This window comes from Oncorhynchus masou, chromosome 12 (assembly GCF_036934945.1).
Source record: "Oncorhynchus masou masou isolate Uvic2021 chromosome 12, UVic_Omas_1.1, whole genome shotgun sequence".
Classification (NCBI taxonomy): domain Eukaryota; kingdom Metazoa; phylum Chordata; class Actinopteri; order Salmoniformes; family Salmonidae; genus Oncorhynchus; species Oncorhynchus masou.
The window spans coordinates 95699857-95722538 of record NC_088223.1 but is presented as its reverse complement, the minus strand read 5'-3'; the positions used below and the strand labels follow the sequence as shown (position 1 = coordinate 95722538).

The 22682-nt window shown below is 46.9% G+C and overlaps 1 protein-coding gene across 2 annotated transcripts in view; it reads left to right on the top strand.

The window, feature by feature from the left end:
- LOC135551102 (periostin-like) overlaps positions 1–22682 on the top strand; it is an 89529-nt gene that overhangs the window by 46624 nt on the left and 20223 nt on the right. For both annotated transcript variants that reach the window (XM_064982519.1, XM_064982518.1), the window contains exons 11-13: positions 9458–9594; positions 10142–10272; positions 10743–10873. In XM_064982519.1, coding sequence (XP_064838591.1) covers positions 9458–9594; positions 10142–10272; positions 10743–10873 — 399 coding nt within the window. The remainder of the gene's footprint in view (positions 1–9457; positions 9595–10141; positions 10273–10742; positions 10874–22682) is intronic.

Sequence of the window (22682 nt, the reverse complement as noted above, 5' to 3'; positions counted from 1 at the left end):
GTGTGTGTGTGTGTGTGTGTGTGTGTGTGTGTGTGTGTGTGTGTGTGTGTGTGTGTAAGGAGTAGGGTTGTGTGTATGTGTGTGGCACAGTCTGGGAAGATCAGGTGGAAGTGTGTGTGTGGCACAGTCCGGTAAGATCAGTGGGAGAGGTGTGTGTCTCTTTATTAAGGTCTCAAGGTTGTGTCTTTGTTAACAATAACTAAAGTTAAGAAAGTCTCAAGGTTCTGCTCGTCTGAGTTAGAATACCTCATGATAAGCTGCAGACCATACTATTTACCAGGAGAGTTCAGATATATTTCTCATAGTGGTCTATTTACTACCAAAAACCGATGCTGGCACTAAGACAGGACTCAATGAGCTGTACAGGGCCATAAGCAAACAAGGAAATGCACATTCCGATGCAGCATTTCTCATGGAGAGTTTTCATCTAGATTTTTCATAGCTGTCTATTTACCACCACAAACTGCTGATACTGGCACTAAGATGACACTCAATGAGCTCTATAAAGATCACAAGCAAATGCTTATCCAGAGGCCGCCGGAGATTTTAATGCAGGAAAACCGTTAGACCTTTCTACCAGCATGTTACAACTAGAGGGATAAAACCTCTACAAGCACCTTTACTCCACACACAGAGACGTATACAAAGCTCTCCTTCGCTCTCCATTTGGCAAATCGGACCATAACTCTACCCTCCTGATTCCTGCTTACAAGCAAAATTTCAAACAGGAAGTACCATTGACTCGCTCAACACAGAAGTGGTCCAATGAAACGGATGCTAAACTTTGGAACTGTTTCGCACAGACTGGAAAATGTTCCAGGATTCATCCGATAATATTGAGCAGTTTACCACATCAGTCAACGGCTTCATTACTAAGTGCATCGACGACGTCATCCCCACAGTGACCGGTACATACATATCCCAACCAGAAGCCATGGATTACAGGCAACATCCGCACTGAGCTAAAGGCTAGAGCTGCCGCTTTCAAGGAGCAGGACACTAATCCGGAGGAGCATAAGAAATCCATCTACGTCCTCCGACAAACCATCAAACAGGCAAAGCATTAAAACAGTACTGAGATCGAATCGTACTACTCTGATGCTCGTCGGATGTGGTAGGGCTTGCAGACTATTACAGATTACAAAAGGAAACCCAGCCGCGTACTGCCCAGTGATGTGAGCCTACCAGATGAGCTAAATGCCTTCTATGCTCATTTCAAGACAAGCAACACTGAACCATACATGAGAGCACCAGCTGTTCCGGTCGACTGTATGATCATGCTCTCTATAGCTGATGTGAGTGAGACCTTTAAACAGGTCAACATTCACAAGGCCGCAGGACCAGTCGGATTACCAGGAAGGTTACATAGAGCATGCAAACATTCACATTACCAGAATGCACTGACCAGCTTGCAAGTGTCTTCACTGACATTTTCAACCTCTCTCTGTGCAGTCTGTAATACCTACATGTTTCAAGTAAACCACCATATCCCTGTGCCTAAAATTGCCAAGGGAACCTGTCTAAACGACTACCGACAGAGCTGTGGTGGAGCGGGTCGAACGTATCAAGTTCCCTGGTGTCCACATTACTAAGTATCTATCATGGTCCAAACACACCAACACAGACATGAAGAGGGCACGACAATGTCTTTTCCCCCTCAGGAGGCTGAAAAGATTTGGGATGGGCCATCAGATCTTCAAAATGTTATACAGCTGCACCATCGAGAGTATCCTGCCTGACTGGTTGGATCACTGCCTGGTATGGCAACTGCTTGGCCTCCGACTGCAAGGCGCTACTGAGGGTAGTGTGTCCGACCAAGTACATCACTGGGGGCAGAACTCCCTGCCATCCTGGAAAGCCCCAACAATTGTCAAAGATCCAGCCACCCAAGTCATAGACTCTCTTTGGTACTGCATGGCAAGTGGTATCGGAGTGTCTGTGACCATCAGACTGCTGAACAGCTTCTACCCCCAAACCATCAGAATGCTGAACAGCTTCTACCCCCAAACCATCAGACTCCTGGACAGCTTCTACCCCCAAACCATCAGAATGCTGAACAGCTTCTACCCCCAAACCATCAGAATGCTGAACAGCTTCTACCCCCAAAACATCAGAATGCTGAACAGCTTCTACCCCCAAACCATCAGAATGCTGAACAGCTTCTACCCCCAAACCATCAGACTCCTGGACAGCTTCTACCCCCAAACCATCAGAATGCTGAACAGCTTCTACCCCCAAACCATCAGAATGCTGAACAGCTTCTACCCCCAAACCATCAGAATGCTGAACAGCTTCTACCCCCAAACCATCAGACTCATGGACAGCTTCTACCCCCAAACCATCAGACTGCTGGACAGCTTCTACCCCCAAACCATCAGACTGCTGGACAGCTTCTACCCCCAAACCATCAGACTGCTGGACAGCTTCTACCCCCAAACCATCAGACTGCTGGACAGCTTCTACACCCAAACCATCAGACTGCTGGACAGCTTCTACACCCAAACCATCAGACTGCTGAACAGCTTCTACCCCCAAACCATCAGACTGCTGGACAGCTTCTACCCCCAAACCATCAGACTGCTGGACAGCTTCCACACCCAAACCATCAGACTGCTGGACAGCTTCTACACCCAAACCATCAGACTGCTGGACAGCTTCTACCCCCAAACCATCAGACTGCTGAACAGCTTCTACACCCAAACCATCAGACTGCTGGACAGCTTCTACCCCCAAACCATCAGACTGCTGGACAGCTTCTACACCCAAACCATCAGACTGCTGGACAGCTTCTACCCCCAAACCATCAGACTGCTGGACAGCTTCTACACCCAAACCATCAGACTGCTGGACAGCTTCTACCCCCAAACCATCAGAATGCTGAACAGCTTCTACCCCCAAACCATCAGACTGCTGGACAGCCTCTACCCCCAAACCATCAGACTGCTGAACAGCTTCTACCCCCAAACGATCAGACTGCTGGACAGCTTCTACCCCCAAACCATCAGACTGCTGGACAGCCTCTACCCCCAAACCATCAGACTGCTGAACAGCTTCTACCCCCAAACCATCAGACTGCTGGACAGCTTCTACCCCCAAACCATCAGACTGCTGGACAGCCTCTACCCCCAAACCATCAGACTGCTGAACAGCTTCTACCCCCAAACGATCAGACTGCTGGACAGCTTCTACCCCCAAACCATCAGACTGATGGACAGCCTCTACCCCCAAACCATCAGACTGCTGAACAGCTTCTACCCCCAAACCATCAGACTCCTGGACAGCTTCTACCCCCAAACCATCAGACTCCTGGACAGCTTCTACCCCCAAACCATCAGACTGCTGGACAGCTTCTACCCCCAAACCATCAGACTCCTGGACAGCTTCTACACCCAAACCATCAGAATGCTGAACAGCCTCTACCCCCAAACCATCAGACTGCTGGACAGCTTCTACACCCAAACCATCAGACTGCTGGACAGCTTCTACCCCCAAACCATCAGAATGCTTAACAGCCTCTACCCCCAAACCATCAGACTGCTGGACAGCTTCTACCCCCAAACCATCAGACTGCTGGACAGCTTCTACACCCAAACCATCAGACTGCTGGACAGCTTCTACCCCCAAACCATCAGACTGCTGGACAGCTTCTACCCCCAAACCATCAGACTGCTGAACAGCTTCTACCCCCAAACCATCAGAATGCTGAACAGCTTCTACACCCAAACCATCAGACTGCTGAACAGCTTCTACACCCAAACCATCAGACTGCTGGACAGCTTCTACCCCCAAACCATCAGACTGCTGGACAGCTTCTACACCCAAACCATCAGACTGCTGGACAGCTTCTACCCCCAAACCATCAGACTGCTGGACAGCTTCTACCCCCAAACCATCAGACTGCTGAACAGCTTCTACCCCCAAACCATCAGAATGCTGAACAGCTTCTACACCCAAACCATCAGACTGCTGGACAGCTTCTACACCCAAACCATCAGACTGCTGGACAGCTTCTACTCCCAAGCCATTACACTGCTGAACAGCTTCTACCCCCAAGCCATCAGACTGCTGAAAAGCTTCTACCCCAAAGCCATTACACTGCTGAACAGCTTCTACCCTCAAGCCATGACACTGCTGTAGAGGACCACTAGACCTTTACTAGTCCTGTAGTAGAGGACAGGTAGGCCTTTACTAGTCCTGTATTAGAGGACCACTAGACCTTTACTAGTCCTGTAGTAGAGGACAGGTAGGCCTTTACTGGCCCTGTAGTAGAGGACCACTAGGCCTTTACTAGTCCTGTATTAGAGGACCACTAGACCTTTACTAGTCCTGTAGTAGAGGACAGGTAGGCCTTTACTGGCCATGTAGTAGAGGACCACTAGGCCTTTACTAGTCCTGTAGTAGAGGACAGGTAGACCTTTACTAGTCCTGTAGTAGAGGACAGGTAGACCTTTACTAGTCCTGTATTAGTGGACCACTAGACCTTTACTAGTCCTGTAGTAGAGGACAGGCAGGCCTTTACTAGTCCTGTAGTAGAGGACCACTAGACCTTTACTTTTCCTATAGTAGAGGACAGGTAGGCTTTTACTAGTCCTGTATTAGAGGACCACTAGACCTTTACTAGTCCTGTAGTAGAGGACCACTAGGCCTTTACTAGTCCTGTAGTAGAGGACAGGAAGACCTTTACTAGTCCTCTATTAGAGGACAGGTAGACCTTTACTAGTCCTCTATTAGTCCCCCGACACATAAACTACTGCAGCATAAATACTGGAGGATGAGACAGGAGGGGTCAGGAGACACTGTGGCCTCATCCCGATGATATCCCCAGACAGGGCCAAACAGGGAGGATATAATCCCACCCACTTTACCAAAGCACAGCCCCCACACCACTAGAGGGATATCTTCAACCACCAACTTACCATCCTGAGACAAGGCCGCGTATAGCCCACAAAGATCACCGCCACGGCACAACCCAAAGGGGGAGGGCGCCAACCCAGACAGGAAGATCACATCAGTGACTCAACCCACTCAAGTGACGCACCCCTCCTTGGGACGGTATGAAAGAGCCCCAGTAAGCCAGTGACTCAGCCCCTGTAATAGGGTTAGAGGCAGAGAATCCCAGTGGAAAGATGGGAACCGGCCAGGCAGAGACAGCAAGGGCGGTTCGTTGCTCCAGAGCCTTTCCGTTCACCTTCACACTCCTGGGCCTGACTACACTCAATCATATGACCCACTGAAGAGATGAGTCTTCAGTAAAGACTTAAAGGTTGAGACCGAGTTTTCGTCTCGAACATGGGTAGGCAGACCATTCCATAAAAATGGAGCTCTATAGGAGTAAGCCCTGCCTCCAGCTGTTTTCTTAGAAATTCTAGGGACAATTAGGAGTCCTGCGTCTTGTGACCGTAGTGTACGTGTAGGTATGTATGGCAGGACCAAATCAGAGAGATAGGTTGGAGCAAGCCCATGTAATGCTTTGTAGGTTAGCAGTAAAACCTTGAAATCCGCCCTTGCCATAACAGGAAGCCAATGTAGGGAGGCTAGCACTGGAGTAATATGATCAAATGTTTTGGTTCTAGTCAGGATTCTAGAAGCTGTATTTAGCACTAACTGAAGTTTATTTAGTGCTTTATCCGGGTAGCCGGAAAGTAGAGCATTGCAGTAGTCTAACCTTGAAGTAACAAAAGCACGGATTAATTTTTCTGCATCATCTTTGGACAGAAATTTTCTGATTTTTGTAATGTTACGTAGATGGAAAAAAACTGTCCTTGAAACAGTCTTGATATGTTCGTCAAAAGAGAGATCAGGGTCCAGAGTAACACCGAGGTCCTTCACAGTTTTATTTGAGACGACTGTACAACCATTAAGATTAATTGTCAGATTCAACAGAAGATCTTTTTTTCTTGGGACCTCGAAGAAGCATCTCTGTTTTTTCCGAGATTAAAAGTAGAAAGTTTGCAGCTATCCACTTCCTTATGTCTGAAACACAGGCTTCTAGCGAGGGCAAATTTGGGGCTTCACCATGTTTCATTGATATGTACAGCTGTGTGTCATCCGCATAGCAGTGAAAGTTAACATTATGTTTTCGATTGACATCCCCAAGAGGTGAAATATATAGAAAACAATAGTGGTCCTAAAATGGAACCTTGTGGAACACCGACATTTACAGTTGATTTGTCCATGGACAAACCATTCACAGAGACAAACTGATATTTTCTGACAGATAAGATCTAAACCAGAACAGAACTTGTAATTTGCTTTCTAATAATCATGACCTTTTCCAGTCCTGTATTAGAGGACCACTAGACATTTACTAGTCCTGTAGTAGAGGACCACTAGAACATTTACTAGTCCTGTAGTAGAGGACCACTAGACCTTTACTAGTCCTGTAGTAGAGGACCACTAGGTCTTTACTAGTCCTGTATTAGAGGACCACTAGGTCTTTACTAGTCCTGTAGTAGAGTACCACTAGGCGTTTACTAGTCCTGTAGTAGAGGACCACTAGGCCTTTACTAGTCCTGTAGTAGATGACAGGTAGGCCTTTACTAGTCCTGTAGTAGAGGACAGGTAGGTCTTTACTAGTCCTGTAGCAGAGTACCACTAGGCCTTTACTAGTCCTGTATTAGAGGACCACTAGACCTTTACTAGTCCTGTAGTAGAGGACCACTAGGCCTTTACTAGTCCTGTAGTAGAGGACAGGAAGACCTTTACTAGTCCTGTAGTAGAGGACAGGTAGACCTTTACTAGTCCTGTAGTAGAGGACAGGTAGGCCTTTACTAGTCCTGTATTAGAGGACAGGTAGGCCATTACTAGTCCTCTATTAGAGGACAGGTAGACCTTTCCTAGTCCTGTAGTAGAGGACAGGTAGACATTTACTAGTACTGTATTAGAGGACAGGTAGTTATTTACTAGTCCTGTATTAGAGGACAGGTAGACCTTTACTAGTCCTGTAGTAGAGGACAGTTAGACCTTTACTAGTCCTGTATTAGAGGACAGGTACACCTTTACTAGTCCTGTAGTAGAGGACAGGTAGACCTTTAGTAGTCATGTAGTAGAGGACAGGTAGACCTTTACTAGTCCTGTAGTAGAGGACCACTAGACCTTTACTAGTCCTGTAGTAGAGGACCACTAGACCTTTACTAGTCCTGTAGTAGAGGACCACTAGACCTTTACTAGTCCTGTATTAGAGGACCACTAGACCTTTACTAGTCCTCTAGTAGAGGACCACTAGACCTTTACTAGTCCTGTAGTAGAGGACAGGTAGACCTTTACTAGTCCTGTAGTAGAGGACCACTAGACCTTTACTAGTCCTGTAGTAGAGGACAGGTAGACCTTTACTAGTCCTGTAGTAGAGGACAGGTAGACCTTTACTAGTCCTGTAGTAGAGGACGACTAGACCTTTAATAGTCCTGTAGTAGAGGACAGGTAGACCTTTACTAGTCCTGTATTATAGGACAGTTAGACCTTTACTAGTCCTGTATTAGAGGACAGGTAGACCTTTACTAGTCCTGTATTAGAGGACAGGTAGACCTTTACTAGTCCTGTAGTAGAGGACGACTAGACCTTTACTAGTCCTGTAGTAGAGGACAGGTAGACCTTTACTAGTCCTGTATTATAGGACAGTTAGACCTTTACTAGTCCTGTATTAGAGGACAGGTAGACCTTTACTAGTCCTGTATTAGAGGGCAGGTAGACCTTTACTAGTCCTGTATTAGAGGACAGGTAGACCTTTACTAGTCCTGTATTATATGACAGTTAGACCTTTACTAGTCCTGTATTAGAGGACAGGTAGACCTTTACTAGTCCTGTAGTAGAGGACAGGTAGGCCTTTACTAGTCCTGTATTAGAGGACAGGTAGGCCTTTACTATTCCTGTATTATAGGACAGGTAGACCTTTACTAGTCCTGTATTAGAGGACAGGTAGAACTTTACTAGTCCTGTAGTAGAGGACAGGTAGACCTTTACTAGTCCTGTAGTAGAGGACAGGTAGGCCTTTACTAGTCCTGTAGTAGAGGACCACTAGACCTTTACTAGTCCTGTAGTAGAGGACAATTAGACCTTTTCTAGTCCTGTAGTAGAGGACAGGTAGACCTTTACTAGTCCTGTAGTAGAGGACAGGTAGACCTTTACTAGTCCTGTATTATAGGACAGGTAGGCCTTTACTAGTCCTGTATTAGAGGACAGGTAGACCTTTACTAGTCCTGTAGTAGAGGACAGGTAGACCTTTACTAGTCCTGTATTAGAGGACAGGTAGACTTTTACTAGTCCTGTAGTAGAGGACAGGTAGACTTTTACTAGTCCTGTAGTAGAGGACAGGTAGACCTTTACTAGTCCTGTAGTAGAGGACAGGTAGACCTTTACTAGTCCTGTATTAGAGGACAGGTAGACTTTTACTAGTCCTGTAGTAGAGGACAGGTAGACTTTTACTAGTCCTGTAGTAGAGGACAGGTAGACCTTTACTAGTCCTGTAGTAGAGGACCACTAGACCTTTACTAGTCCTGTAGTAGAGGACCACTAGACCTTTACTACTCCTGTAGTAGAGGACCACTAGACCTTTACTAGTCCTGTAGTAGAGGAGAGGTAGGCATTTACTAGTCCTGTATTAGAGGACAGGTAGGCCTTTACTAGTCCTGTATTGTGGGTGGATGGATGGGTGAGTGGATGGGTGGACGGATGGATGGGTGAGTGGATGGATGGGTGGGTGGATGGATGGATGGACGGATGGATGGGTGAGTGGATGGGTGGATGGATGGATGGGTGAGTGGATGGATGGGTGGATGGGTGAGTGGATGGATGGATGGGTAGGTGGATGGATGGATGGATGGGTGAGTGGATGGATGGATGGATGGACAGATGGACAGATGGATGGGTGAGTGGATGGGTGGACGGATGGATGGGTGAGTGGATGGGTGGACGGATGGATGGGTGAGTGGATGGATGGGTGGATGGGTGGATGGATGGATGGGTGAGTGGATGGGTGGACGGATGGATGGGTGAGTGGATGGATGGGTGGATGGGTGGATGGATGGGTGAGTGGATGGATGGATGGATGGATGAGTGGACGGATGGGTGGATGGATGGATGGGTGGACAGGTGGGTGGATGGATGGATGGGTGGGTGGATGGATGGGTGGGTGGATGGGTTGATGGATGGATGGATGGATGGATGGATAGATGATGGACGGATGGATGGATGGGTGGATGGATGGACGGATGGGTGGATGGATGTTTAGAATTGATTGCATTGGACTAGTAACCGAAAGGATGCAAGATCGAATCCCTGAGCTGACAAGGTAAAATCTGTCGTTCTGCCCCTGAATAAGGCAGTTAGCCCGCTGTTCCTAGGCCGTCATTGAAAATAAGTATTTGTTCTAAACTGACTTGCCTAGTTAAAATAAAGGTAAAATAAAATAAAATAAATAAAATGGATTGATTGATGTACATGTCTCTATCTCCGTCTCTAGGCTGTGTGTATAGAGAATTCCTGCATGGTGCGGGGCAGTAAAGAGGGCAGCAACGGAGCCCTTCACCTGATGAGGTCTCTCATCAAACCAGCTCAGACCACCATCTACAAGGTTCTCATGGCAGATGGACGCTTCAAGTAAGGACATCCAAACCAATGTGTTAATTTGATCACATCTTGAGACTCGGGACTCTTGGTATCAATGAAAGATTTGTGTGATACGTTGTTAGGTGTATATCCGGGGGAATCACATCATTTACCTGTCAATATTAGACATTTCAGGTCCTTCAAATGTCAAATAAATACATATTTTGCGCAAACCAAATGTAAAAACTATTTTTTTTAAATGCAGAATGAATTAGGAAGGAAAATAGGTCAAAAATAGACGTTTGTCTATAATACCTCAAATTGGAGGTGAAACCGTTGGTATAGATCTATTGATGGTATATCTTCAAAAAAAATATATTAAAAAATAAAGTAAAAATTCCTTCATGGTTATCTCTGCATGTTCCATTAAGACAAAGATTTTCAAGACTTATTGAACTAAAGACTCACTGTTTCTCTCTGTGCTCTCAAGGATTTGATTGAGTCATTAACTAATTGATTGATTGGATTATTGATTTATTGAGTGATTGGTTGATTTATTGAGTGATTGGTTTCTCTATCTCTATGTATCTGCCTGTAGTATCTTCCTGTCTCTGATGAAGAGTGCAGGTCTGACAGAGCTGTTGAAACAGGAGGGTTCCTACACCGTTTTCGCACCCACAGATGAAGCCTTCGACGGGATCACAGAACAGGACATCACCCTGCTGGCCAGTTAGTAGTCCGTCTCTCTTTCCATCCTTCAATCTTGTTAGCAATCTTCTTTCATTCTTCATCCACTTTACAACATAGGACAGGAACCAGCAATGTAGAGGATGCCTGTTGGAGAATTCAGTGCTCCCACCTGTCCGGTTCTTTGAGTTTACTGCTTTTCTACCTGTCCAGTTCTTTGAGTTTACTGCTTTTCTACCTGTCCGGTTCTTTGAGTTTACTGCTTTTCTACCTGTCCAGTTCTTTGAGTTTACTGCTTTTCTACCTGTCCGGTTCTTTGAGTTTACTGCTTTTCTGCCTGTCCAAGTCTTTGAGTTTACTGCTTTTCTACCTGTCCAGTTCTTTGAGTTTACTGCTTTTCTACCTGTCCAGTTCTTTGAGTTCAGTTCATAACAGGAGAAGTGATAGAGGGAGCCACTGTTGAGATACATATTTGTGTAACTCCTGTTTTTCCTGTGTGACGTCATCATTAGGCGACGTGAACGCTCTGAGGACCATCCTCCTGTATCACTTCAGTAACGGAGTGTTCATCAACGGGGGACTGGAGGGAGGGGTCACCAACCTGCTCAAGACCATCCAGGGACACAACCTGCAAGTGCTGTCTGTATGTACACTAAACCATTCTCATACAGTGCACACTTTAATTGTTTGTTGTTCTAGGCTACATGGCTTAAAATGCTCGCTAAGCCTAACTTCCATTCATGGACGGAGAAAGCAATGTTAGCGAGTTAAGATTAGCCTAAATCTAACTACATTTTGAACTTCCATCCTCTCAGGTCAAGGGGCACAATGTATGAATTAACGGTTGGATCAGAATTGACTATATAATCATTGGCCAGTACAGAGACTTAAGTACAACCACAAGTCCAAATCGCTATCTTCATCCATGGGTAATTTAGGAAAGGGACCATTTTAGCTAGCTAGTTAGCCACCGGAGGACAACACAACGAGATGCAACAATTCAAGTTGTTTCTGTCAATGACATATGCTCTCAAAGGGATTTGATACCAGTGATATCAAATCCAAACTGGTTTCACCTTGAAACTTTTCTTTGGTGCTGCAGGACCATTCACAGTTGAGCTCAATGCTGATCTGCAAATTGTGATACTACTTTTTTTGTTGTCAAGGGAGGTCATACTTGTTTGGACCAGAAAGCATCATATAGATGGCCTACAGGTAGAGAGACAGAGGGGCGCTGTTTTACTCACACGGATGATTTCTCCTGTGGGATACATTCAGCCTCTTGTGAATTGAAGGACAATTCTGAAACAGAGAGAAGACACATTATTATAATATTCTTTTAATATTTTTTGGGGTGGAAAGCCTGTATTCCCTTGGCATCCATAAATACACACCACTGGTGGCAGGGTTGTGATTCTGACAGGGTTGTGATTCTGACAGACTCGTGATTCTGACAGGTTCGTGATTTTTGACAGGTTTGTGATTTTTGACAGGTTTGTGATTTTTGACAGGTTTGTGATTTGACAGGTTTGTGATTTTTGACAGGCTCATCCAATCAGGTTTATGCCTTGATGTGGACTTGTTTGAGACAAATCTATAGAAAATCTATAAGAAAACATCGATTTTTTTCACACAAGGCCTTTCCGTCGCTAGGAGGGCCGTTTGGGAACTTTTTGTCAAGTTTCAATTCCACTTCTCCAGCCACCACTTACACCCATAGAGCCGATGGAGAGACAGCAGCCACACATAGCATGATGTTGAATCACCACTACCCCTCCACATAGAGCCAATGGAGAGACAGCAGCCACACACAGCATGATGTTGAATCACCACTACCCCTCCACATAGAGCCAATGGAGAGACAGCAGCCACACACAGCATGATGTTGAATCACCACTACCCCTCCACATAGAGCCAATGGAGAGACAGCAGCCACACACAGCATGATGTTGAATCACCACTACCCCTCCACATAGAGCCAATGGAGAGACAGCAGCCACACACAACATGATGTTGAATCACCACTACCCCTCCACATAGAGCCGATGGAGAGACAGCAGCCACACACAACATGATGTTGAATCACCACTAGCCCTCCACATAGAGCCGATGGAGAGACAGCAGCCACACACAACATGATGTTGAATCACCACTACCCCTCCACATAGAGCCAATGGAGAGACAGCAGCCACACACAGCATGATGTTGAATCACCACTACCCCTCCACATAGAGCCAATGGAGAGACAGCAGCCACACACAACATGATGTTGAATCACCACTACCCCTCCACATAGAGCCAATGGAGAGACAGCAGCCACACACAGCATGATGTTGAATCACCACTACCCCTCCACATAGAGCCAATGGAGAGACAGCAGCCACACACATGCTGTCTGTGTTTTTTTTTAAGTGTCATATTCTTCCTGGGGGTGTACAGTATATGAACAGATTTTAATAAGATGTAATGTTGATAAAAATTATATCAGTTCCACTTTAAGTGCACCAATGTTTCACAGACAAGTTATTTTCAAAAGGATGGCTAACAACAGGAAGTGCACTGCAATAAAAAACACACAGTTCCACTCAGCCGATGATGCTCATTTCAAACTTAACTTCGGGTTGAAAGTTATTCTTGAAAAGGGAGACGCTAACAAATTAGCAACAACATCCTCTTTGATAACACCTGCTGCAGCCACTACAATCTAGCCGACAACAAAAGCTTAGCGTTGCTAGCAGTGTCGCCAACTCCTCAGTAATGAAAGTAGCTATTGGCTGTCCTAAAAGTTGCTATAAGTCGCTAAATGACGTCATCGCCTAATTTGCATAATTGTCCATGTGCATGTAATTGTGATGGACGCTGTAGGAGAGAGGAATAATGTCATGGGAGAGACAAGAAGTGAGTAAAAACATCCTAAATATGTTTAGAACTACAAATGAACTTTCTTCTGTCGATTCTTGTTTGTTTTTAACGTCACAATTCTCGTCCTTTATCTGGGCTTGGGACCGGCAAGAGACCAAAAAGAGACACTTAGTTATTATTTACAATTTTTTTTACATTTTCCCCCCGCCCTGAATGTAGGTCAGAGTTCAGTCAGCGGCGGCTTCCTGCGATTCATTTGCAGTCTGGACACAGAGGGGTGAACATCTCCTGCTCTGACTGCAGCTGGGAGGGACTGGGAGTGGGAGTGCTTTGGGACGGGGTGGGGCCCACGGCAGCACCCGCTGCTCATTGAGAAGAGTAAGAACGATACGTGCTTTCCCGTCAGTCTCCAATAACACCAGAAATAGTCGCTAGATTTGTCGCTAAGTCATTTTTTGTAAAATGTGTCGCTAGAGGTGGTCTTGAATACTCGCTAAATATTGTCATGTCTTGTTATGTCTGTTCCTGTCCTTTCTCTTCACTCTGTCTCTCTCTGCTGGTCTTTTTAGGTTACCTTCTCTGTCTCTCATTCTTCAGCTGTTCTACATCTCCCCTAACTAGCTCATTCACTCTTTCCCACCTGTTATCTCTTCCCCCTCTGATTAGGTCTCTATTTCTCTCTCTGTTCCTGCTACTTTCAGTGTCTGATTCTTGTTTGTGTTTTTGATGCCAGAAGCAAGCTGTCGTCGCGTTTGCTTCCACCTTGTCCTATCCTGTCGGAGTCTGCCTGGCAGGTGCATCCTGCATTATACTAACGTTCTTTTTGTTCCATTGACTACGTTGGAAGAGGATTTATGCCATTCCTGTTTTTTCATTAAAGAACTCTGTTTTCTGTTAAAACCGCTTTTGGGTCTTCACTCAAGTACATAACAGAAGAATCAGACCAAGAATGGACCCAGCGGCTCCGGACCCTTTTCACTCCGCCGTCGAGATCCAGGGAGCGATGCTAGGCAGACACGAGGAGGAATTGTCTGCTGCTCGACATGCCGTTGAGACCCTGGCCGTCCAAGTCTCCGACCTCACAAGACAGGTTCACCAACTCCACCTCGATCCACCGCCCACTTCCAGGGTTTCCGAGTCTCCGGAGCCCAGGATCAACAACCCGCCGTGTTACTCTGGGGAGCCCACTGAGTGCCGCCATTCCTCACTCAGTGTGATGTGGTGTTCTCTCTCCAGCCCAACACTTACTCCAGGAGCGCAGCCCGCATCGCCCACGCCATTTCTCTCCTTACCGGACGGGCGCGTGAGTGGGGCACGGCAGTCTGGGAGGCGAGGGCTGAGTGTATTAACCAGTATCAAGACTTTAAGGAGGAGATGATACGGGTTTTTGACCGTTCTGTTTTTGGGGAGGAGGCTTCCAGGGCCCTGTCTTCCCTATGTCAGGGGAATCGATCCATAACGGATTATTCTATTGAGTTTCGCACTCTCGCTGCCTCAAGTGACTGGAACGAGCCGGCTTTGCTCGCTCGTTTTCTGGAGGGTCTCCTCGTCGAGGTTAAGGACGAGATCCTCTCCCGGGAGGTTCCTTCCAGTCTGACTCCTTAATAGCTCTCGCTATTCGCATAGAGCGACGGTTTGATCTTCGTCGCCGAGCTCGTGGAAAGGAGCTCGCGTTCTCCGTTGCTCCCCTCTCCACATCACTGCCACCTGCCGCATCACTGCCACCCTCCTCCGCCGGCTCGGATGCTGAGCCTATGCAGCTGGGGGGTATCCGCATCTCGGCCAAGGAGAAGGAACGGAGAATCACCAATCGCCTCTGTCTCTACTGCGGCTCCGCTGGTCATTTTGTCACCTCATGTCCAGTAAAAGCCAGAGCTCATCAGTAAGAGGAGGGCTACTGGTGAGCGCAACTACTCAGGCCTCTCCTTCTGGATCACGCACTACTTTTCCGGTCCATCTCCGCTGGCCCGGTTCATCTGCTTCCTGCAGTGCCTTGATAGACTCTGGGGCGGAGGGCTGTTTTATGGACGAGACCTGGGCTCGGGAACATGACATTCCTCTCAGACAGTTAGGGGAGCCCACGGCCTTGTTCGCTTTAGATGGTAGTTCTCTCCCCAAGATTCAGCGTGAGACGCTGCCTTTAACCCTCACTGTCTCTGGTAATCATAGCGAAACCATTTCTTTTTAATTTTTCGTTCACCTTTTACACCTGTTGTTTTGGGTCATCCCTGGCTAGTGCGCCATAACCCTTCTATTAATTGGTTAGTAATACTATCCTATCCTGGAATGTTTCTTGTCATGTGACCTGTTTAATGTCTGCTATCCCTCCTGTTTCCTCTGTCTCTTCTTCACAGGAGGAGCCTGGCGATTTGACAGGGGTGCCGGAGGAGTATCACGATCTGCGCACGGTGTTCAGTCGTTCCAAGGCCACATCTCTCCCTCCACACCGGTCGTATGACTGTAGTATTGATCTCCTTCCGGGAACTACTCCCCCGGGGTAGATTATACTCTCTGTCGGCTCCCGAACGTAAGGCTCTCGAGGATTATTTGTCGGTTTCGCCGACGCCGGTACCATAGTCTCCTCCTCCTCTCCCGCCGGAGCGGGGTTTTTTTGTCCAGAAGAAGGACGGGTCCCTGCGCCCATGCGTGGATTATCGAGGGCTGAATGACATAACAGTTAAGAATCGTTATCCGCTTCCTCTTATGTCTTCAGCCTTCGAGATCCTGCAGGGAGCCAGGTTTTTCACCAAATTGGACCTTCGTAACGCCTACCATCTCGTGCGCATCAGGGAGGGGGACGAGTGGAAGACGGCGTTTAACACTCCGTTAGGGCACTTTGAATACCGGGTTCTTCCTTTCGGCCTCGTTAACGCTCCAGCTGTCTTTCAGGCACTAGTTAACGACGTCCTGAGAGACATGCTGAACATTTTTGTTTTCGTTTACATGGACGATATCCTGATTTTTTCACCGTCTCTCTCGATTCATGTTCAGCACGTGCGACGCGTCCTCCAGCGCCTTTTGGAGAACTGTCTTTATGTGAAGGCTGAGAAGTGCATTTTTCATGCCGCCTCTGTCCCTTTTCTCGGTTCCGTTATTTCCGCTGAGGGCATTAAGATGGATCCCGCTAAGGTCCAGGCTGTCATTGATTGGCCCGTTCCTAAGTCACGCGTCGAGCTGCAGCGCTTTCTGGGCTTCGCTAATTTCTATCGTCGTTTCATCCGTAATTTCGGTCAGGTGGCAGCTCCCCTCACAGCCCTTACTTCTGTTAAGACGTGCTTTAAGTGGTCCGTTTCCGCCCAGGGAGCTTTTGATCTTCTTAAGAATCGTTTTACATCCGCTCCTATTCTTGTTACACCTGACATCTCTAGACAGTTTGTTGTTGAGGTTGACGCGTCAGAGGTGGGCGTGGGAGCCATTCTTTCTCAGCGCTCTCTCTCTGACGGCAAGGTCCATCCTTGCGCGTTTTTCTCTCATCGCTTATCGCCGTCAGAACGTAACTATGATGTTGGTAATCGCGAACTGCTCGCCATCCGCTTAGCCCTAGGCGAATGGCGACAGTGGTTGGAGGGGGCGACCGTTCCTTTGTCGTTTGGACTGACCATAGGAACCTTGAGTACATCCGTTCAGCCAAACGACTTAATGCGCGTCAGGCTCGTTGGGCTCTGTTTTTCGCTGTTTCGAGTTTGTTATTTCTTATCGTCCGGGCTCAAAAACACCAAGCCTGATGCTTTATCTCGTCTCTTCAGTTCTTCTGAGGTCTCCACCGACCCCGAGGGATTCTCCCTGACGGGCGTGTTGTCGGGTTGACTGTCTGGGGAATTGAGAGGCAGGTAAAGCAAGCACTCGCTCACACTCCGTCGCCGCGAGCTTGTCCTAGGAACCTTCTGTTCGTTCCCGTTCCTACTCGTCCGGCCGTTCTTCAGTGGGCCCACTCTGCCAAGTTAGCCGGCCACCCCGGCGTTCGGGGTACGCTTCGTTCCATTCGCCAGCGTTTCTGGTGGCCCACTCGGGAACGTGACGCGGCCGATTTGTCGCCGCTTGTTCGGTCTGCGCGCAGACTAAATCTGGGAACTCTCCTCCTGCCGGCCGTCTCAGACCGCTTCCCATTCCCTCTCGACCGTGGTCTCACATCGCTTTAGATTTTATCACCGGACTGCCTTCATCAGCGGGGAGGACAGTTATTCTTACGGTTGTCGATAGATTCTCTAAGGCGGCTCATTTCATTCCTCTCGATAAGCTCCCTTCTGCTAAGGAGACGGCTCAGATCATTATCGAGAATGTTTTCCGAATTCATGGCCTTCCGTCTGACGTCGTTTCCGACAGAGGCCCGCAGTTCACGTCTCAATTTTGGAGGGAGTTTTGCCGTTTGATTGGGGCTTCCGTCAGTCTCTCGTCCGGCTTTCATCCCCAGTCTAACGGTCAAGCCGAACGGGCCAATCAGACTGTTGGTCGCATTTTACGCAGTCTTTCTTTTCGTAACCCTGCGTCTTGGTCAGAACAGCTCCCCTGGGCAGAGTACGCCCACAACTCGCTTCCCTCGTCTGCTACCGGTCTATCCCCTTTTTCAGTGTAGCCTCGGGTACCAGCCTCCGCTGTTCTCATCTCAGCTCGCCGAGTCCTGCGTCCCCTCCGCTCAGGCTTTTGTCCAGCGTTGCGAGCGCACCTGGAAGGGGGTCAGGTCGGCACTTTGCCGTAATAGGGCGCAGACTGTGAGGGCCGCTAATAAGCGTAGGACCAAGAGTCCTAGATATTGTTGCGGTCAGAGAGTATGGCTCTCCACTCAGAACCTTCCCCTTAAGACAGCTTCTCGCAAGTTGGCCCCGCGGTTCATTGGTCCGTTCCGTATTTCTCAGGTCATTAATCCTGTCGCAGTGCGACTTCTTCTCCCGCGCTATCTTCGTCGCGTTCACCCGGTCTTCCATGTCTCCTGTGTTAAGCCCGTTCTCGCGCCCCGCTTTCCCTCCCCCCATCCTTGTCGAGGGCGCACCCATCTACAGGGTTCGTAAGATTTTGGACATGCGCCCTCGGGGCCGTGGTCATCAGTACCTAGTGGATTGGGAGGGGTACGGTCCTGAGGAGAGGAGTTGGGTTCCCTCTCGGGACGTGCTGGACCGTTCGCTGATCGATGATTTCCTCCGTTGCCGCCAGGTTTCCTCCTCGAGTGCGCCAGGAGGCGCTCGGTGAGTGGGGGTACTGTCATGTCTTGTTATGTCTGTTCCTGTCCTTTCTCTTCACTCTGTCTCTCTCTGCTGGTCTTTTTAGGTTACCTTCTCTGTCTCTCATTCTTCAGCTGTTCTACATCTCCCTAACTAGCTCATTCACTCTTTCCCACCTGTTATCTCTTCCCCCTCTGATTAGGTCTCTATTTCTCTCTGTTCCTGCTACTTTCAGTGTCTGATTCTTGTTTGTGTTTTTGATGCCAGAAGCAAGCTGTCGTCGCGTTTGCTTCCACCTTGTCCTATCCTGTCGGAGTCTGCCTGGCAGGTGCATCCTGCATTATACTAACGTTCTTTTTGTTCCATTGACTACGTTGGAAGAGGATTTATGCCATTCCTGTTTTTTCATTAAAGAACTCTGTTTTCTGTTAAAACCGCTTTTGGGTCTTCACTCAAGTACATAACAAATATAGCAACAAAGTCGCTAAATTGGCAACACTGCTTGCTAGACTATGGCAAACTACAGCTCGCTATTGCACTGTGACCTGTCGGTCCCAGCCATTAAAGTCAAAATGTGATTGGTTGATTCCAACTGTCACTCCAAAATGTTTCCCTAATATAGTTGAATGGTAGATGCCTTTATTTAGCATCTGATTGATGGCCGAGCCAATCTTAACTATCTAGATTTATCTCCCTAGTGACCAGCCAAGAAAAATCCTGATTGGATATTTTTTCTCTTCAGTGTTAAAACTTTCTTTTCCAACAAAAACTAAAGAGATTAAATCAGAACATCATTAAAAATAATAATATAATGATTATTATTATTTTATAAATCCTTAGCCCGTCACTGAAGGTGTAGACGGCCCATTGTTCCCCACTGTGTTTGGGTTAGTAATCATTTGTAGAGTGGCTCTATTTTCCATCAGCATTTTTTTACTATTCTGAATGTTTAAAGAATCTGTTTGTCGTTCTGAAATATGAACACAGGAACACATTTTGAACTCTTATGACAGTGATGATTTGACAAAATTACAATTATAGTCTTGAATTGGACTCGCATTCTTCTGGTGTCGGTCTTGGACCCCTTGTCTCCGTCTTGACTCAGTCTCACCCCCCCGGTCTTGGTCCCCTTGTCTCCGTTTTTGACCCTTTGTCTCCATCTTGACTCAGTCTCAACCCCCCCAGGCTTGGACCCTTTGTCTCCGTCTTGGTCCCCTTGTCTCTGTCTTGACTCAGTTTCACCCCCCCCCCCCTTCTTGGTCTTGACTCTGACTTTATTTAGGTGGTCTCGAAAACAACACTGCTCTGAGGTAGTCCCAGAGGCAGAACAGACGGAAATTTAGTAGGCAGCATTTCCTCTCATTACTGTCTGCAATTACATCGTATCCATTAGGGAACACCCTTCATTACCACAAGCCAAGGGTTACAGTAACAAGACTTACATGAGCTCTTACATTCAGACAGTATTCCGACCCCTTGACTTTTTACGCATTTTGTTACGTTACAGCCTTATTCTAAAAAAAAAATCCTCATTCTAAAATGGTTTCAACTGTTTGTTTCCTTCATCCATCTACACACAATACCCCATAATGACATCACAATACCCCATAATGACATCACAATACCTCATAATGACATCACAATACCCCATAATGACAAAGTGAAAACAGGTTTATAGAATTGTTTGAAAATGTATTAAAAAAAACAAAGAAATGAAATATAACATTTAACATAAATAATCAAATCCTTTACTCTACTTTGTTGAAGCACTTTTGGCAGCTGTTACAGCCTCCAGTCTTCTAGGGTTTAACGCTAGCAGCTTGGCACACCTGTATTTGTGTGCATTCTTTTCTGCAGATCCTCTCAAGCTCTCCACCCCAGTCTGAGGTCCTGAGTGCACTGGAGCAGGTTTTCATCAAGGACATCAATGTACTTTGCTCTGTTCTTCTTTCCCTTGATCCTGACTAGTCTCTCAGTCCCTGCCATTTAAAAACATCCCCACAGCATGATGCTGCCACCACCATGCTTCACTGTAGGGATGGTGCCAGGTTTCCTCCAGATGTGAAACTTGGCATTCAGGCCAAAGAGTGAAATCTTGGTTTCATCAGACCAGAGAATCTTGTTTCTCATGGTCTGAGAGTCCTTTAGGAGCCTTTTTGCAAACTCTAAGCGGTGTCATGTGGCTTTTACTGAGGAGTGGCTTCCGTCTAGCCACTCTGCCATAAAGGCCTGATATGTGGAGTGCTGCAGAGATGGTTGTCCGTCTGGAAAGTTTTCCCATCTCCACAGAGGAACTCTGGAGCTTTGTCAGAGTGACCATTAGGTTCTTGGTCACCTCCCTTGGTCACCTCCCTTGGTCACCTCCCTAGGTCACCTCCCTTGGTCATCTCCCTGAACTTGGCCGTTCTCCCCCGATTGCTCAGTTCTTGGTGGTTCCAAACTTCTTCCATTTAAGAATGACGGAGGCCACTGTGTTCTTCAATGCTACAGACATTTTTTAGTACCCTTCTCCAGATCTGTGCTTCGACACAATCCTGTCTCGGAGCTCTTCGGACAATTCCTTTGACTTCATGGCTTGGTTTTTGCTCTGACGTGCACTGTCAACTGTGGGACCTTATACAGACAGGTGTGTGCCTTTCCAAATCATGTCCAATCAATTGAATTTACCACAGGTGAACTCCGATCTAGTTGTAGAAACATACTTATGTAAATAAGGTATTTCTGTTTGTTTTTTTAATACATTTCTGAAAACCTGTTTTTCTTTGTCATTATGGGGTATTGTGTGTAGATTGATGAGGATTCTTTTTTGTTTAATCCATGAGAGAATACGGCAGTTTCATACCAACATGTGGAAAAGGGGACGGGTCTGAATACATGACTTAGGCTAGCAGGTTTATCAGTATCATAGATTACCTTAAAATGAATGGTCAGGACTCTCCACCTCTCTCTCGCTCTCTCTCTCTCTTTATCTCCCCACAGGTTTTCACTCCCCCCCCCCAACCCTCTCCCTTCGTTTTATCCACAACGCAGATAGCCCTTTTCCTGTCTCTATCAGTCTGGACAGTCTCAGAAAAGCCTTCCTTAATGCTTGAAGGAAGTTCAGAAACAAGGGATGCTGGGAGGGAGGTAATCGTCAGAAAGCCAGATTAGTTTTGGCTGAACTCCACAGATACAGGCTCTGAAGGAGCAGATTTTTTTTAAATATTTGTTTATTTAACTAGGCAAGTCAGTTAAGAACAAATCCTTATTTTCAATGACGGCCTACCGGGAAACAGTGGGTTAACTGCCTTGTTCAGAGGCAGAACAGCATATTTTTTTTAAGGAAATAGCTGTAATGGGAGGAGATTATTGGCTATTGTCTAAATGGGGACGTGAAGACAGAGGAAGTAAGAAGTGAGCGTACATACGCTGAGGTGAAAATGTGTGTGTGTGTGTGCTTGTGTGTGTGTGTGTGTCTTCATGGGGAGTGCGTGTTCACAGAGTTAGAGAAAGTGGCTCAAATTAGGGGTTAGAGAGAGAGAGAGAGAGACACTCAAAGTCGAGGGTTAGAGAGAGAGAGACACTCAAAGTCGAGGGTTAGAGAGAGAGAGAGACACTCAAAGTCGAGGGTTAGAGAGAGAGACACTCAAAGTCGAGGATTAGAGAGAGAGACACTCAAAGTCGAGGGTTAGAGAGAGAGACACTCAAAGTCGAGGGTTAGAGAGAGACACTCAAAGTCGAGGGTTAGAGAGAGAGACACTCAAAGTCGAGGGTTAGAGAGAGAGACACTCAAAGTCGAGGGTTAGAGAGAGAGACACTCAAAGTCGAGGGTTAGAGAGAGAGACACTCAAAGTCGAGGGTTAGAGAGAGGGGGACCCAGGATAGGAGAGAAACTGTTCTGTCTCTGACTGGACATGTCCGTCCCCAGAGACACACGGCGACAGTTATATTACAGGAAGTTAGTTTCCCTGGCGGCACAGGAAGTTACAGTTCCAAAACCTCCAACAATGGGAGGAACATGCCATCTGGAATTGCCATCTGGAATTGCCATCTGTGAGAGTTTCATGTCTTCACTTTTCACCTTTTTAATGTGGACTCTTAGGAGACAGTTAATTCAATTCTTTAACACACAAACATCATTATGTCCTGATGTTATTAGTGAGGGAATCATTATGTCCTGGTGAGGGAATCATTATGTCCTGGTGAGGGAATCATTATGTCCTGGTGAGGGAATCATTATGTCCTGGTGTTATTAGTGAGGGAATCATTATGTCCTGATGTTATTAGTGAGGGAATCATTATGTCCTGATGTTATTAGTGAGGGAATCATTATGTCCTGGTGTTATTAGTGAGGGAATCATTATGGCCTGATGTTATTACTGAGGGAATCATTATGTCCTGGTGTTATTAGTGAGGGAATCATTTTGACTGTGTGTCCACTGCTGTTATCATCAT